The sequence below is a fragment of the Leiobunum rupestre genome, chromosome 6 (genome assembly GCF_980474605.1).
Source record: "Leiobunum rupestre chromosome 6, qqLeiRupe1.1.hap1, whole genome shotgun sequence".
Lineage (NCBI taxonomy): Eukaryota > Metazoa > Arthropoda > Arachnida > Opiliones > Sclerosomatidae > Leiobunum > Leiobunum rupestre.
In genome coordinates this window covers 1,502,650-1,520,090 of record NC_143389.1, presented here as the reverse complement: position 1 = coordinate 1,520,090, position 17,441 = coordinate 1,502,650, and the positions used below count along the sequence as shown (strand labels likewise).

Here is a 17,441-nt window from a genome sequence, read left to right as displayed (position 1 = left end):
CTCGGAGAAAAAGAGTCGACCCACGGGGTAACGTTTATAGTAGAATCAAGTTCCCGAAAGAAAACAAAAAAAGGCAAACCCTAAACCTCAAAAATCGTTAAACCTCGTAAATTAATAAATAAGTTTTGTTACTGAATTTAAAGTTTTTAAGGTAAGGCTAATTCGTTTGCCTAATATAATCGCTGGCCTGGGTAGTTTTTGTCTTGTAAATCTAAAATATCAACTTATGCATTTTCTTACAGTTCACAAATGCCAATGCTTATTGAACGAAATAATATGGACTCCATTTAGAACGATATATTCATAGAAATCACGTCTTTATATTTTTCAATAAAATGAGGCAGGGGGTAGGAACCAGGGGGCCAATGCCCGTCCCTAGAAGCATGTCTTGAAGTTGTGAGGAACTTTGTCTTTGTTTTGACAACCGCGTGCGAATTATGCGTACCAAAAAGCTAGAGTAGCAATAAATGAAAAATTTTATATACTTTCCAGTAACTCTCTGGCTTTCAACTGTATTTTACCATCTTTGGCGTTATTTTTAATTTCGTTAAGATGGAGTACCAATGGCTTCCAATTTTTTTTCAACTGCTTTCACAGATGTAATAGGAAACATCAACCATCTGGTCTTGGGTAATGTTCCAAATTTAAAAATGTTTTCGTTAATTTGATTTGCAATATCTTGTAAACTGTCGAGCTTTTTGTAGGATTTGTGATAGAAATTGAAAATTTCGTTAATTACTTCAGCAAAATCTTGAATTTTAGCATTGCCATTGAATGATTCTTTACATAGCAGTTCGGTTTTGTGCGCCATAAAGAGAACTCCAAATACAAAGTTTGTTATTATTCTGCTTTAGAAAATTTTCTATTACACCGTTGTGTTTTCCATTATAAACAGACGGTCCATTAGTCCCATTGCAAACCAATTTTTCAATCCAATCTGATATTCCTAGTGTACCAAAATGAACTTTCAGGCATTTTTTCAAGACCTACCGCACTACCAGTTTCGGGGTTCAGAATAGCAGAATATTTTATGGTTGGTGAACCATTTTAAAGAAAGGAAATATAAACTATTTCATGTCTACTGCAGCTTCGGTCTGCTGAACCATAAATTATAATGGGAAAACAGTTTGAATTTTGAATCAGTTTCGTTGTTTCATTTTGAAAAACTTGAGAAATATACTCTGCGAAATAGGCCCAGTTTTGGGATACCTAGTATAAGCAACTCCTAGTACAATGCCGTTTTCTTTTTTTGGCTAACGACTTATTTGTACCATGAGGATGACTAGAATTACTAGATTGACTACTTTGTTTTCGGAAATAACTTTCAACTTTTGCAGCCGCAGCGGATGACTGAAGCCCTTCACGTTTTGGAATGCCCCATAGTGACAATAACCCTTTTGAAATCTCAGGTTTACCTCGTTGAACCTTCTTGGGCCTCCCAGGACCAGGCATTTCAACTAAAGTTTTAATTAAAGAATACAACAATTAATATTTAATAATAAGTAACAAAATGACCAAATTTATGTAACCTAATTGAAGTTGAACTTAAACCTGGGCTCTACTCATTCTCGATGGACCTTGCTCTAGGCCCCGTAGCTCCCGAGTGCTCGTTCCTTACGGTTACCGCGAGACTTGAATCTAGAGGTGTGAGGTTAGAGGGCGGAAATTCGAAAGTTCGAGGGATGCGAGCGAGGGACCCTGCATAAAGCTTCGACGTGTGGCCGCGGCAGTAGTTCGCTGAGTCGCGGAATTAATTAACTGGATATTTCCTATATTTTGATATTATTTCGAATTATTAAACTGGTCAACTTCTATATTCGATCGAATTCAATGTTTCCGAAATATAGCTAAAAAGGCGGATTTGGTTCCTTTGGACCTTTTGTTTTGTTTTTTACTTTTGCCCCGAGATATAGCAGGGTACGCAAAAAACGTTATACTTAAACAAAATTGCTACAGTTGTACTAACGGTAAGGTTAGGTTAGGTTAGTCTCTCACTTCCCTAGGGTAGCGCGCTTTTATAAATATATTTATGCTTTGAACTTTTTATTTTAATCAATAATACAATAATTCGAACAATTTCATTTTTTAATGTGAATGGTTAAGTTTGTAGCAATTGCGTCGAGTAAGGCTAACGCGACTTCTTCATTCGATTTTTTCGGATTTTTTTGTTCTTCGTGATAGTTTTTAATTGCAAATCCGTATCTTTCATCGAATTGCAAATATATATTTGCAAGTGGTTTTTGGGATTTTCCAACATCACGATCTAATTTGTTTAAGCGAAACAAATAATCATTCTTAATGTACAAAAACTTTCCTTTGTGAGCTATTTTCTCCATTTTAGCTAAATGGCTCCAATAAGGCTATCAACACTTATTTATTTAAAAAACGTCTCATAAAAACGAAATTTGATGCACTATAAAAAATAATATAAACGTGCAATATTGGGCTCTAAACTGCACAATTGGGGTATTTTCGATCGATTGGGACTCAATGTTAAATCGTTTTCGAACGAATGAGATTTCGTTCGAATGGGACCAAAGCAATATTTATTATGTTCAAATTTGGAATATAATTTATAATCTTTATCTCTTATTAATTTTTTATAACAACTCGTAATTGAATTAATTAATTAATCTTAACTACAAATTTTGGTACGAGAGGAAATTCTGTAATTCATATTGAAACTTATTTTTTATTTTATTTAATCCCTTTTTAAAACAAACAGTTATTATTGGATTACAATGTATAATATTATTTTCAATATTTCATATGACAGGTCTTCCTTCAAGAGAATTTATCTAGAAGAAGAAAGATTCACGGCATATTGCATGCGTAAAACTGTTTCACTACACTTGGAGAGTAGCATATGTCTAGCTTTGAGGGGTGTTCATTTGCCATTTTTCGAGAAACGAATCGAATTTAAATATATTTTCCATAAAATCAAATTTCAAATAAAATATTTTTAAAACTCAATAAATTTTAGGTAAATTTTTTGAATAAAATAAAGAGGTTCAATTTCCAAACAATTAGAATGGGAATTAGAAGTTGAACTTAGCCTTTTCTAAAACATCATGATATTTTATATAGTATTGTATTATAAACAGATAAAAACTTTATAATAAATTATCGGAAAGCTTTTTTTAAAAAAAATATTAATCTAGATTGGATTTAACTAATTTTGGGTCTTGAGCAGTGATCGACTTATTAGTAATTTGTTTTGCACGCTTCTACAAAATTTAAATTTGAACAACTTTAATAAAATTCCCCCTCTTATATCTTGTTAAGACGAGGGCGAAGCTTCTGAAATTTTTAAAAAGTACAATATTAATTTTGGGGATTCCGAAAACGAACGGTGTCCTCGCTGTTGCCCACTTGGAAATCTAAAGAACGACATAGACAACCCATTTTAGATGACCTAATGAAGATAGGAAAATATAAAGAATATCTTAAAACCATAACCAGTTTTTATCAAGCCAAGAGTGCAAAATATTTCAGATATCCAACCGAAAATAATTTATACCAATTTGAATTATATTATTAGTAAATAATTAATCAATTTAGAAAATTTGTTTATTAGTATTGAAAGGACTAGCCTTGCCCAAAAATTCTGATATTTTAGAATCTGATGTTGAAGAAACTTACAGGTATCACAAATAATCTTTAGCTAGTAATATTTCTTCTTTTTTACTTTCCACGTCTTTAATTAGTGATTCGCGCGATTAATCTTTAATTTGGCGTGATTTGTAATGCATGGCGGGTAAGCCCCCTTCATGTTTTTCATTGGTCTTACCGTCCATCTAGCAACTATCCTTATAACATTAAAGTTAAGGAAATCGGTATATGTATTTGTTTTATTAAACTGTTATCGTTCTCATTAGCGGTATACTTTTCAATCAAATGGATATTACCTCTTCAATGCAGGATTCTAATCATCAGGGAATTTTGGCACCACAATAAGTTTTAGAAATGAACGTTGCACCGCGAAGTTTCGTGGCGAAAGAGTTGACGACCAAATTCGTAAATTCTTGTATATCTTGCGATGACAACGGAATAATCATTTCATCCGCAAGTGCTGACGAATTTCACGTAGCCGTCTGAGAGGCTACGACGATATAACGTGGATTTTAAGTCATTTTAAATTACATTTAATGGATTTTAAAATTGTAGAAAAAAATTAGATATCCCATCATTTTCCATTTAAGAGATTTTTGATGAAGAATTCCTCGAATGGCTATTTGACGAAACTGAAGTGTTGGCACTTGTTGAAAAATGTCAACTTGCGCTTTATTCACCAGACAAGTTGTTTTTTTCTATTTCAAGCCGGCTAATAAATAATGTAGTAATTTTTCATATCTTTTTTATAAAGTAATTATTTATATGCGAGTAACTTGTTTTTTTTTGGTCTATATTTTATATCTCCTCCACTCCGCGGCTGTCTTCATATCTCTTCAGCCTCTGGTCATTCCACTTTTTAAAACGTACCACGGTAGATTCCAAGGAACAATGATTTCCGTCGAAGAATATGGCTTGAGAATATGGCGACCCTCGGAAGACGTGTTGACTATTTCGACATTTAAGAAAGCTTGAAAACAAAAATTATCGAAATAGTCTTTACTTTTCCAGTTAAATTGTCTGAAAATAACGATACAACTCGCGTTGTTTTTCAACTTTTACCTAGGGGGCAACGTAGGCTTGTTTTTTTTTGTTATATTACTATAAAATTAGTGTTGCGATTGTAGCATGGGAGAGTTAAATTATGTAAATAGTTGTACGATAAATACAATCGGGGAAATGGTAATTATAGTAGAAATGTTCTTCGGTTTCCCCTTCCATAAAAACTTAACTTAACGGTAATAGTTAGTGTAGGGAGCTGTTGGCTCGATCTCGTGGCATGCAGGTCTTGCAACCACCCTCCTACGCATTGTAAGCCGGCCACCTGAATTAAGGGCTTCAAAAGTCGCACGATGACTTAGGCCTAAGGTGGTGCCTTGGGTATTAGCCTAGCTGATTATTTATTTATTTATTTGTTTAACTATTAAAATTATCCCAAGTGTATATTTGTGATGGAAAGAAATTTTAAAATTATATTTGAGATAACTTTTGTAGTTATTAAGAAAACAAAAATCGCTTTATAGCACTGGATTTATTTTTCGTAGACTTTTTTAACATTATACTTTTGCTTTTAGATATTTTTAATTCATTATTCTTCTTACAACGTGAAATTGTTGATTAATCAGAATCTAATATGTCTAGCTTCATTCTTGAACAGGTCAAGAATATTATGTCTATTGAACTGCCAAATCTAACGCCATCTAAAGTTGTGATGAAAGCAAGTCTCGTGAGCAGGTAATTTTTTCAATGAGCGTAGAGACGCTACAGAATAGGTTAAAATATTTTTTAAACCCATTCTTGAAACATTTTCAAATAATCAAACTATAATTTTTATTAAATAATTTTTCTTCATTTTAAATATGCAAACCTTGTATCGGAGGACGTCTTTCTTACCCCGATGAATATACCTTTTATCGCCGGAATCGACAATGGCCATTTAGAGCAGCGGTTCCCAAAAGGTGTCAAAGGGGTTCCGCGAATATGCGAAGATGACCAGAACGTTTAACCAAGAAGAATTAGTGAAGGAGTGGAAATGTGAAACTTCGCGCTCGTAAAATATTTACCTGCAAAATGCGTCTGATACACGTTAAAAATATTAAGTTACAGATTAAATTAAAGAAGAACATACTTACTAATAATACATAAATGCATCTGTATTAGTATTATCCAAGATTTCAAATACGAATTTTGCTTTCACGAGTCCGGCGGCTACTAACGTAGTAAATATCCTTACTTCTGCCCATCTGACGAAGTTTTAGCCGATCGTGTTCAGTTTTTAGTTCCACATCAAGATATATATATATATATATATCGAAGTGGGACTATTGCTATGGATGGATTGTTGTTAAGTGTTGTGTGTTTGTTTGTTTGTTTGTTTGTTTGTTTGGTGTGGAAAGCAACGACACGGCAGATGGAGCTGCGAAAATAATTTACAGTTTTGGCGAAACCGGGATTCGAACTCACAAACGGCCAGTAAAAAACTCCAAATAAAGACGCCTTTACGCTCTCTGCCACTGGAAGCTTACCATAATATGTTCGGAACTTCTACTGTATTCTCGTCAGTTTTAGCGACGCGGGGGGAGTTGGTTAGTTAAGTTGTCGAAATTCTTGTCCCTTTTTCCGGCTTATTTTACGTATATTTTCGGAGTTTAAGGTCAAGTGAACCTCAAACTTCGCGTCGGGTGGTGGGTGATGGGCACACTCGCTTAAGATGCCTCGCTCGAAAGTGAGTACTCGAATAAACGAGCTCGAAAATTTTAAATGTTCGGGTGGCGAGCAGTGGTAAGTGGGCACACTCGCTTAAGATGCCTCGCTCGAAAGTGAGTACTCGAAAAAACGAGCTTGAAAATTTTAAATGTTCGGGTGGCGAGCAGTGGTAAGTGGGCACACTCGCTTAAGATGCCTCGCTCGAAAGTGAGTACTCGAATAAACGAGCTTGAAAATTTTAAATGTTCGGGTGGTGAGCAGTGGTAGGTGGGCACAATCGCTTAAGATGCCTCGCTCAAAAGTGAGTACTCGAATAAACGAGATCGAAAATTTTAAATGCCCTCTTCCCCATATGTACTTATAAATGCTCTAAAAGCCCCACAATGAGACATTAAAAAACTTCATCACTCGTTACACCAAACAAAAGGTTCAAGACAAACTACGAGCTCAATCCACACTGACGAACTTCCTTTTGGGTAATAAAAGCAATAGAACCATAGAGAAACAATTATAAATTGAAGTCACTATCGGGAGAAGGTATTATATTATTAAGAACACGCGTACGCTTAAAAAGTTAAAGCATTGAAGACTCTATTTCCTTTCAAACACTTACGTACCGCCATTATTAATTATTGGACTCCCATACTCATCCAAAAACTTGGGGCATTCGGCCATATGTATTTTTATATCTATGAATGTAAATTTTTATTACGATAATCTTTGCCGTATACCATTCGTAAAACTTAGGTATATTAACTTACAAGTTCACGTAAAGACTACCCGTTTATAGCTCTACCACAAATAGATCGAAATTTAAAATATAGTTTTTTGTCAAATTACCTTGCAAGTTAAGTCAAAACCAATATGCATTAATCAAGAAGGTATTTATGTTCTTAGAATATGGGAGACCAAAAAATCCAAAGCAGCCGGACTTAAGCTTAATTACATTCAAGGGTATCTTTTTTTTAATTTGTGCAATAATAGGAATTTTGGTGTTTGAACCATACCTAAATGTTTGATATAAATTTCCTAAAATAAACATATTTGAATCCCAGTTTAAGAATTTCTTTAAATCATTTGTCCACTAATTTCAATAATTTAAAAAAATTATGTTTGTCGTGTTTTGCTTACCTATTTCATCTTTGATACTTTACGTCTATCTAACGATAGGAAAAAAATGACCTCAACAGCTTATGCATTGGTTTGCCCACCCGTGTATCCTGAGGGTGGGCGGTGGCCACTCGTTAACATAGGATGGTAAATAGTATATCTAACTATAGGAAATCACATGGGCTCAACAGTTTTTATATTAGTTTTCCCACCCGGGTCTCCTAATGGTGGGCGGCATCCACCCTTTCACTTAGGGTGGTAATTTATATATCCAACGATAAGAAATCACAAAGCCTCAAAAGCTTTGTATTAGTTTGCCTACCTGTGTCTACTAAAGGTGTATGGCTTTGACCACTCGAATACACTGATGTGGAACTAATATTACGGCCTGGGCCGACTTGTTAGATTAACGGAAACAGATTATACGGATAGTTGGATCTCTCAATTGAAACTGACTTTTAAGCTGTGTGTAAGTTTTTTTTTAATTTTCAGTTTTTTTATTGCTTTATGAAATTTACTGATGATGGCATTAATTAAAAGACAAATAAAAACCACCTAATTTACGTAATAAATATTTTAATTAAAAACAATTAAAATCGACGACTAGTTTCGCACTCTATTAAGTGGTTTTTATTTGCCTTTTAATAACCTTACCCCTGTAGCACAATGCCTCCGAAAACGAGTCGGTTAGGGGTCGAACAGTCGTTTTGGAGTCGCAGTCGGCATTTCGACTCTTAGCCGACGATATGATTTTTTTTTGAAAAATGTAGTCGAGATTGCGACTATTAAAAGTACTTCGAAACAGAATACTGATTAGAGTCGGAAAATTAACGATTATTTAATTTTTAGAAAGATTCCGAAATTAAGTCGGCAAAACCGACTGTTTCAAATTGTTCAAGAAATGCAGTCGGCCTTGAGTCGGTTACGTAGTTTATGACGTCCGTTTTTTTATATAGTACAACTTCCAATATACTAGTGATTCGACTATCCATTTTTTAGCCGGCAAAAATACCCATTTAAATTTTCCCGGAAATCATGCAGAGTCATCTAAATAAAATATTTTGAACGGTAGTCTTAAATGCATTTAACTTCATATGAAACTTAAAAAATGTGTTAAGTATTTATGATAATAATAATAATTTCTTTTTATTTAAACCGTTTAAATTAAAAAAAAATTGCGACAACCATGCCACCTACAGTGACGCTAAGTCATGATTTTTATCGTAACCAAAAACAGAAGTGCATGTTCGGATCGGCGGATGGGATTCATTTTGGTTAGTGTTTGATAATTTATTGTGGTTTGTCGTATATAAAGTAGAATTCTTAAAGTTTCCGTGATTTTAGTTGTCATAAACCGCTACCTAGCCGGAAGGAAACTTGAAAGGAAGAAAAAGAAGGGTAATTTTTATTAAAATTATAAAATTTAAGTAGTTTTACGTTAGCTAAGGCTTAGTTATGGCGGGAAAGCGAAAGGCTTACAAGGCTATAGATGACATTTTCTCTAGACAAAAAAGAAGAATAACAAATGAGTTTATCAATAATGCTTTGCAGGATAATATTGCGGTTGGAACGAATGCTAATGAGTGTCAAGCTGGCCCTTGCCAGTTCCATGACAGTGATAGACAAAATGGACCGAGACGGATGAAGAGCGGAGAGACTTTAAAAAAACTGTTTAATATATTTGTTTGATACTCACTAGTCATACTGTTCAAAAAACCTTAAGATTTTTTCAATGTATATCTGATAAATTAATCAGAAATAATCTTTCAACATATTTTTATAACAAGTTGTAAACACAATCATACCTTGTGTAATTGTGATAATGTTTTAGTTAATTGTAAAAATGAGTATAAAAATGGGAAACAAGTTATAATTTATATTCCATTTGTCACCCAAAAATATTGACTTAGATATATCAATAATTTACCAAAGGTATATATTTCTACAATTTAAAATAAAATCAAAGTGAATTATTTCTTCTCAGCTTACCCTATTTTAGGGCTTAAACCAGGTAGTCTGGAAAAAAACTGTCAACTTTGGAAAATTGCAGAAATGTTTGGTAACTGTTTCCAGACTTCACTACCTGAAGTTTCAGATAAATAAATACTTCAAATAGAGTATAATTAAATTTTTTCAAAACATTTTATTACAAAAATAAACAACTTTTTAGTATAAAAATTCTGTATCATTCTTGAATTGGTATTGCATGGAGAAGAGGGGGGGAAAGTTATAATGACCGACTCTGAATAGGCCAACAAAAAGGTGTCGGTTAATATGACTATTTTTAGGTAATTAACTAGACATAAGGATGTCGGCAGGCCACACTTTCGGCGGTCGGCAAAAAGCACACTATAAACAGTCGTCCAACTGCAATTCAGGTAGGACATTTCGACTGTTTTTCCAGGAGACTCCCGACCTTGAATCGGAGTTGACAGCTCGACACTTAACCGACTATGCGACTCTGCCTAGTCGACATCGGCCCGACTGTTTTGTGCTACAGGGGTATACATAAGTAACCGTTCATTATTTCGTATGATGACATTGATGTAATAACTTGTTAACCAAGTTTATTAATCCTGAAATAACATTTTTAATCTAAAATCTTACGTAAAGTCCAACTGAAACTATCGTTTTCTTGAACCGTTCCATATTTTATGATGTAGTAGGGTGCACGAACACACAAGACAAAATTATGTTTTTAGGTAATACTAATATACCGTTATATATAATCCGTTTTAACTATTGCTAATTCTGTTTCTTCGTAAGCTCTGGTGTAATTTTATAACCTTTTTAGTAATTCTTTCTACATTTTTATAAAATTCAAAGACGCGCAAACAATTTTACTATCTTAAAATAACTTTATCACATGTGCAATTTGTTAAATAACTTTATCACATGTGCAATTTGTTAGTTTCACTTGTTACGAGTTCCGCTCTACTTCACTTTAACTTACATCGAGGAGTCGGATTTTGTACAGGATTTCGTAGAGATTTTGGCGATTTTATCATTACTTTTTGAAGTGTTTTCAGGATTTTAGTGTTAATTTACAATGGAGAGAGAGTGAAAAAATTTGCGATTTTAGACAAAGTGTACGGGATTTTGGTAAATGTCCGACCCCTCGATTTACATTGTTAAATTGCTTCAAAATTATTTCATAAAGCCGGATGCACGACGGTTAGGTATAAGTGTTTTGGCCAATACTACATAATGATTGACCAAACACGCATACGGTACCGCCGTGTATCCTGTTATATGAACTAATTTGTAGTAGTAATCGGGTGTTTTTCAGTTTTAATGGATAATTGGCTAATAACGGGACAGCTTGCAAGTAGCAAAAGTAGTTCGAACTCTACTAACCAAGTTATTGATATTGTATCACCTTCACCGGGAGGGGAGTCTAACGAAAATTTTTGTGAAGATGCTGTTGCTGTTTGTTCGGTAAGAAAATCATACTTACCTTGCATTGTTTACTGTTAAGTACACTCTATTCAAAAAGTCTTCAGGTGTTGCGATTTTTGCACTTATTTCCAGATATCTCAAAAACTATGAATGATAGAAAGTTGAAACCAAGTTATTTTTATTATTTACAAAAAAATCTTTCTAACCTATTTCTTGATTCACGTGAAGCAGATACTTATCTGCCAAAAACGCCAATTGGAACTTTCCGAATGCGACCCAAATTCTTGAAAGGTAGTATCTTGACAACCGTTCGACGTAGTCGGATAAAATTAACTCTGTATAAATATTAATCGGTCTTTCTGAATCCGCAAATGCAGGTTTCAGCGGCATAACATAATTTTTTAAAAAAAGGAGTCAAAATTATATTTGGTGTTTCCGGCGGATAAAAAACTGCTTCACGTGAATCAAGAATTAGGTAGGAAAGAAATTTTTTAAATATTAAAAATAAAGTTGGTTTCAGCTTACTATCACCATAGTTTTTGAGATATTTGAAAATAAGTGCAAAAATCGCAACGGCTGAAGACCTTTTGCACAGAGTGTACTTATATATGTTTAAAGTATGTTAGAAACAACAATGTCATAAATTTACATACGTTCTGTTGTTTATTTAGTGTTTTATTATTTTATAAATTTTTGATTATTTACTTCAGGGCTTAAATACTGAAAACTTTTGTGCTGGGGATACGCGAAAAAAAACAGTGACATCAACTTACAAAAGTGTGGAATTTCAAGAGCGAATTTCTTCAAGAAAGAGGAAATACGACGAATCGTACCTGTCTTTCGGATTTATTCCTGTAGGAATTGCGGATAATCCGGATGGACTATGTGTCATTATGTTAAATAGCTCTCTGGCACCTGCAAAGCTTAAACAACATCTTGAAACCGACCACCCGCACCTGAAAGACAAGAATATTAGTTTTTTTGAAAGACACAATGAAGCACATCAAGCCGGTCTGGCTGTCTTACACCGATACGCGAAAACCGACAATGAAAACGTAACAGAAGCATCATTTTTGTTAAGTTACAGGATTGCTCGAGCCGGGAAACCACACACGATTGCAGATAATTTAATTAAACCGTGTATGTCAGAAATAGTTAGCTGCGTACTCGGAGAAGACGCAGTAAAGAAAGTTGCAGCTGTCCAATGTTCCAACAACACTATATCTGATCGGATCCATAAGATTTCAGACCACATTGAAGATGAATTGATTTGGAGGATCCATTGAAAAAGATTTGTTTCTCTGCGCACCTTTGGGGACCAATACAACTGGAGAAGAAGTTTTTAAAATCATTGATAGTTACATGAATAAAAATCATATTGACGTATGCAGCGAGGCGGCTGCAGCTATGATAGGGAAAACCAAAGGAACCATATCGAGAATAAAAAATGTTGCCCCAAAATGTTCCAGTAGTCATTGCATTTTGCATCGCCATGCCCTTGTCGCGAAGAAAATGCCATCTGACTTAACGAAAGTACTTGATCAAGCCGTACAAATTGTCAATTATGTCAAGTCACGCCCACTCCAATCGCGGCTTTTTAAAAAGGCGTGTGACGATATTGGCAGTCAGCATAAATCTCTTCTTCTACACACGGAAGTAAGATGGCTTTCCAGAGGAAAAGTTTTACCAAGGCTATTTGAATTGCGCGACGAGCTTAAGGTTTATTTCACGGGACAACCAAATTCTACGTGCGCAAGTCATGTTTTGCACGACGAGCAATGGCTTATGAAATTGGCTTATTTGTCCAGCATATTCGATAAGCTCAACGCAGTCACCAGGTCCTTACAGGGAAAAACTACAACCACTTTTATAGTGAGAGACAAAATATCTGCGCTGGAAAACAAATTAAGCTTCTGGATAACATGCGTTGAACAAAGAGGTTAAGAATGTTTTCCACTTCTAAAAGCATTTCTCGAAGAAAATGAGTTGCGGATAACCTCAGACGTGTAAAAAAATATAAGTGAGCATTTATTGCACCTTAAAAAATCCTCGAAATAATATTTTCCAAAGGAGTTTCGGGACATCGGCTGGGTACAGAATCCATTCGCCAACCAGACCAAACCATAAATGCTCACTGTTTTGGAGTATGATAATTTGATCGATATTAAGTCTTCATCTTCTTTAAGAAACAAGTTTGAATCAACTGATTCAAATTTGAATGAATTTTGGATTGGACTTAAGGATGAATATCCTGTAGTCGTTGAGAAGGCCATTATGGTTTTGCTTCCCTTTGCAACAACTTACCGTTGCGAAACTGGCTTTTCAGCGTACGCGTACACAAAGAAACAAATTCAGAAGTATATTGGATGCCGCTCCAAACCTTCGGATTCAACTGTCGGACTTTAAACCGAATTTCAGTGTTATTGTGAATAAAACTGTTAAAAAATTTCATTCCTCTCATTAAATATGTATTTCAATTTTAAATTATAGCCTTTTCTTTTCAACAATAATGTCTTTTAAGCGAGGGGTCGGACATTCATTAAACAACGTACGGGTTTTGCAAATCCAGTGGACTTTTCACTGGATTTGGGGATTTTGTACTGGATTTTTGGATTTTCGCTGAATTGAGGATTTTGCTGTTGGATTTTGTGGATTCGTTGATTTTTTACTGGATTTGTGAATTTTGCTCTTTAATTTTGTGGCTTTTTTCTTTAATTTTGTGATTTGTGGATTTTTCTTTTGGATTCGGTGAATTTTTTTGGATTTTCCCGTGGATTTTGTGGATTTGTGAAACTCCAGAGCTTTTAAAAATCCAAAATGATTTGAAGAATTTTTGTGGATTTGTGGATTTTTCTCCTGGAGTTTGTGGATTTTTCTCCTGGATTTTGTGCATTTTCCCGAGTATTTTGTGGATTTGTGAAACTCCAGAGCTTTTAAAAATCCAAAATGATTTGAAGAATTTTTGTGGATTTGTGGATTTTTCTCCTGGAGTTTGTGGATTTTTCTCCTGGATTTTGTGCATTTTCCCGAGTATTATGTGGATTTGTAACAAATCGAAAATCTTTGCCGGATTTTTCGCGGATTTTTGATTTTCCTATGGATTTTCCGCTGAGGGTACGGGATTTTTCTGAATGTCCGGCCCTCGCTTTTAAGATAAATAAAAAAATTAGTTGGGGTTCCGCCAGACTTAGATGGATAATTTAGGGTTCCATAGGAAAAAAAATTGGGAACCGCTTATTTAGAGTACCGCCCACGCGTATTCTGCTTTTCCAAGGCCGCCATTAGGATTACCGCTAAAGATACCAAAAAAATTCAACTAGTCAAATGTGATATTTTCACTAAAAGTCAAAGCTTTTCTGTTAATTTTAGGATCGATTAAAAAAAGAAATTAATATATATTTGTCTTCAATTTTTTTTTTAATGAATCCCTTCAAACTTTTTAGTTTGACTTCTCGCATGCGGTCCGTGATTTGCTATTGAAAGATAAAGCTTATTTAACAAAGAAAATCTTCGGTCAATATGGAATCTATGTCTACAACAATATTCTATATTACCAAAGCAAGGACTACTCCAATATCAGCGACTTATTGTCGCAGTTATGTTCCTAGACTTTTGTTTTCTTTATCTTGCAATTTATTGGGTTTTAGCGATTTATAAAATTATAATAAGTCGTTATTTAAAACAAAATGTTCAATGGCATTTTGATAGTCGCCTCAGTATTCTTTTGTGAAGGGTTAAATATCTAGCATTAAAGTTAAATGCTATTTTATAATATATTATATAAATGGCTCTTCATATTGGGTCCTGCAAAATAATAGAATGATATTCATTTCTTTTTGCTTTTAGCTAACCAATGTTGTTTTCTTTTTATTATCGCAGAAATTTTTCTTTTGAATTAGAGCGGCTTAAATTTCTTGTGATATACAAACACTATATTAATAATTTATCATTTGTTATGTGAATTTGTTAGTTGAAATTAAAGAGATTTTAAAACTGATTAGTTAATATCACACTTATTTTTACTTTTAGATAAGCAATTTTTAAAGAGTTTTTGAAAATGATATTGCGTTATAATAATTTAAATCTGATAGAAAATTGTTTTAATTATTTTAAACTCCAATTTGGGGGCGAAGGTCTATCATGTTCAGAAATCATTTATTTGGACTTCCCTGAAAAGTAGAATCTTTTGTTTTTCAACATCGTCCAAAACAAAATTACTGACTTGAAAAAAATGGTGGTTATTAAATGGAAAAAATAGTTGATCATCTCCAGAATCTATGCTTTGTAAACTAGTTTGGTGTTTTTTTCCGGGTTTTGGAAAAGTAGCGATATAATTTAAAACCACCATTTTCATTGTTTTTCACAAAACTTTATTGCAATAATAATTTGAGAATTTTTTTGTGTATTCTATTTATTTTGTCAAACACGTTTGGTTTAAGGTATGTGGAAAAAGAAGCACGCTACGTTGTATTAGAAGTTCGACATTTAAGTGGGGTTTGAATGAATGTTTCCTTATATCAAAATCAGAATATTTTAAAGTTCTTCGAAGAATTTCATAACAATTCTAGTGGAAATATCTTCTGATAAATCAAACCACCACGTGTAAAATTAATCCACTGATTTTTCTAAGTGTACAAAGTTGTATTGTACCTCAGTTGTAGATAGTACTTTAAACCGAAATCGGATATCTGATTGACAAACTGAACTTATCAGATTTTTTGCGTCACTTCAGATAATGGATTTTGACGTCATTATTTTCCTTTCAGATTGAAAGTGGGATCCGTATCTAACTGAGATAAATCGTGTTTAAAAATTTATGAGATCGGTTATCTGTGCTATCCATGGCTATATCGGATTTTTTCTAAAATATTGTCGCAAAACTCGCAATATAGATAGGCCACGATACCTCAAACAATTACTTCCCAACTTATTACAGTAAACCGATAGGTTTACTGTTTATTCTTTCCGTTGACTCCTGCCTCCTTCAAGCCCCCCGTTCTACAACGCAATCTGTTCTGGATCGTCTGGCTTTGGCCTATGCTGAAACCGTAAGCCCCAAAATTTCGACTGAGATCCTTTTTTAACATGCATTTCTTGTTATTTTTATATCTCTAAAACTATTTGTCATATTCGAAATCTAAAACCACCACTGGATTCCTGACGTCGTAAACATGTGCCTTTTACATGTTTCGATTTAATGGGTGGAAAAACAATTATGAAGAGCGATTCGAATCAATCTTCATCATTATTTCTCCACTCTTTAATTTTGTATATAATCTCTTAACGTTTATAGAGTTTATTCTGGATAAACTTTGCGGACATTTTTTTGTTATGAGGTTTCGTAAAAACATTAATTTTAATGTCTGTCCCTTCTTAGCCGGAACACGTACAAGAATAAACTCTCTTTTTTCAGTTCGTAGAACTGGTTTTGTATTAAATATTTTTTACTTTAATAAGGAAAGGAAACTAGTGTTATTTTATCTATTACTGTATGATAAAAACTGTCATAGGTCAAAAAATTAAATATTTTAAAAACAATTATAAAATACTATATATACAGAGCAATGCTAAAACCTCCCGATATTTAGTCGAGAGACATTTCTTCGCGCGAGCCCGCATTTGCCCAGCCGCGGGTTAGTTAAATTTGTATTCGTAGTCTAATGACACAATGGCAAGTACTGTGGTTGAGACGTCAGTGATTCAAGTTTATCAACCGCCTGAACGATGCTATAGAAGCGAAGTCTGGAAACATTTCAGGCTGGAACGCGTACTTCTAAGCGATGGTACAATTAAGGTCTTCGCCAAATGTAGTTATTGTCATAAGTAAGTTTCGAATTTTCCCACCCACTTATTTTAAATCCATAAAAAGTAATATTTGGGCAAACGTGAGTTGTTATATATTGTCATTAAGTTTAGATTAATGCCTACCATTTTAAACAGAGGAAAGTGCGCCCAGGATCAAAAGGCCAATTAGAGCACTGGAAACATGCCCACACATTTACTAAAAAAACACTCTGATAAACTATACATTTGTTGGGGGTTGGACTTCGACGGAAACTACGAAGACGTTTCAACATTGTGAAGAACGGTTCCTACTTCACATCAGGAATGTTTTCAACTTGAAAGCACGCGAGAGAAACCAATACTTAATAATATTTCATTTTGAGGTATCAAAGTGAAATATATCAAAGTCAGTTCATCGGGTTTCGATCTCGAAAACCCTCCTAAAATTATTTGGGTACGCCACTGCGAATAGTGTTTTAAGGGGGGAACACCTTTGACTTACCGTACCGGGTGCCCAACCGTAATGACGCCACTGACGCAACTAACACGTTACCGTCGAGTATTTTAAATGCTTTTTCTCTCAGAAATTAAAAATTGCGGATGTCCAGAATCCACGGATGAAACTCTTACGATTTATTGTACTATCTGACCAATCATTTCAAGTTGTTGAAAAGGATAGTTTTCGAGAATTCCTAAAATGTTTGAACCCTGCGGTTTTTGACGCTTGCTTGAACGTGACGGGGGCGACGATAAATAATGACGTACACGATGGAGATGGACAACGTAAAATACCTTCTTAAAAAAGGTGTAAAAATATTAAATTATAATGT

The 17,441-nt window shown here is 34.2% G+C and overlaps 1 protein-coding gene and 1 long non-coding RNA gene across 2 annotated transcripts; both read left to right on the top strand.

Annotated features, from left to right (window-relative positions):
* Positions 1-8,602: 8,602 nt before the first annotated feature.
* Positions 8,603-9,220, top strand: LOC149937646 (uncharacterized). The gene is made up of 3 exons (XR_016481416.1): positions 8,603-8,702; positions 8,773-8,826; positions 8,980-9,220. It is a non-coding gene; the product is annotated as an uncharacterized LOC149937646 (long non-coding RNA).
* Positions 9,221-12,189: 2,969 nt separating this feature from the next.
* Positions 12,190-12,771, top strand: LOC149937645 (zinc finger BED domain-containing protein 5-like). The gene has a single exon (XM_090177721.1). The coding sequence runs from the start codon at positions 12,190-12,192 to the stop codon at positions 12,769-12,771; it is 582 nt and encodes a 193-aa protein (XP_090033847.1).
* Positions 12,772-17,441: the final 4,670 nt, after the last annotated feature.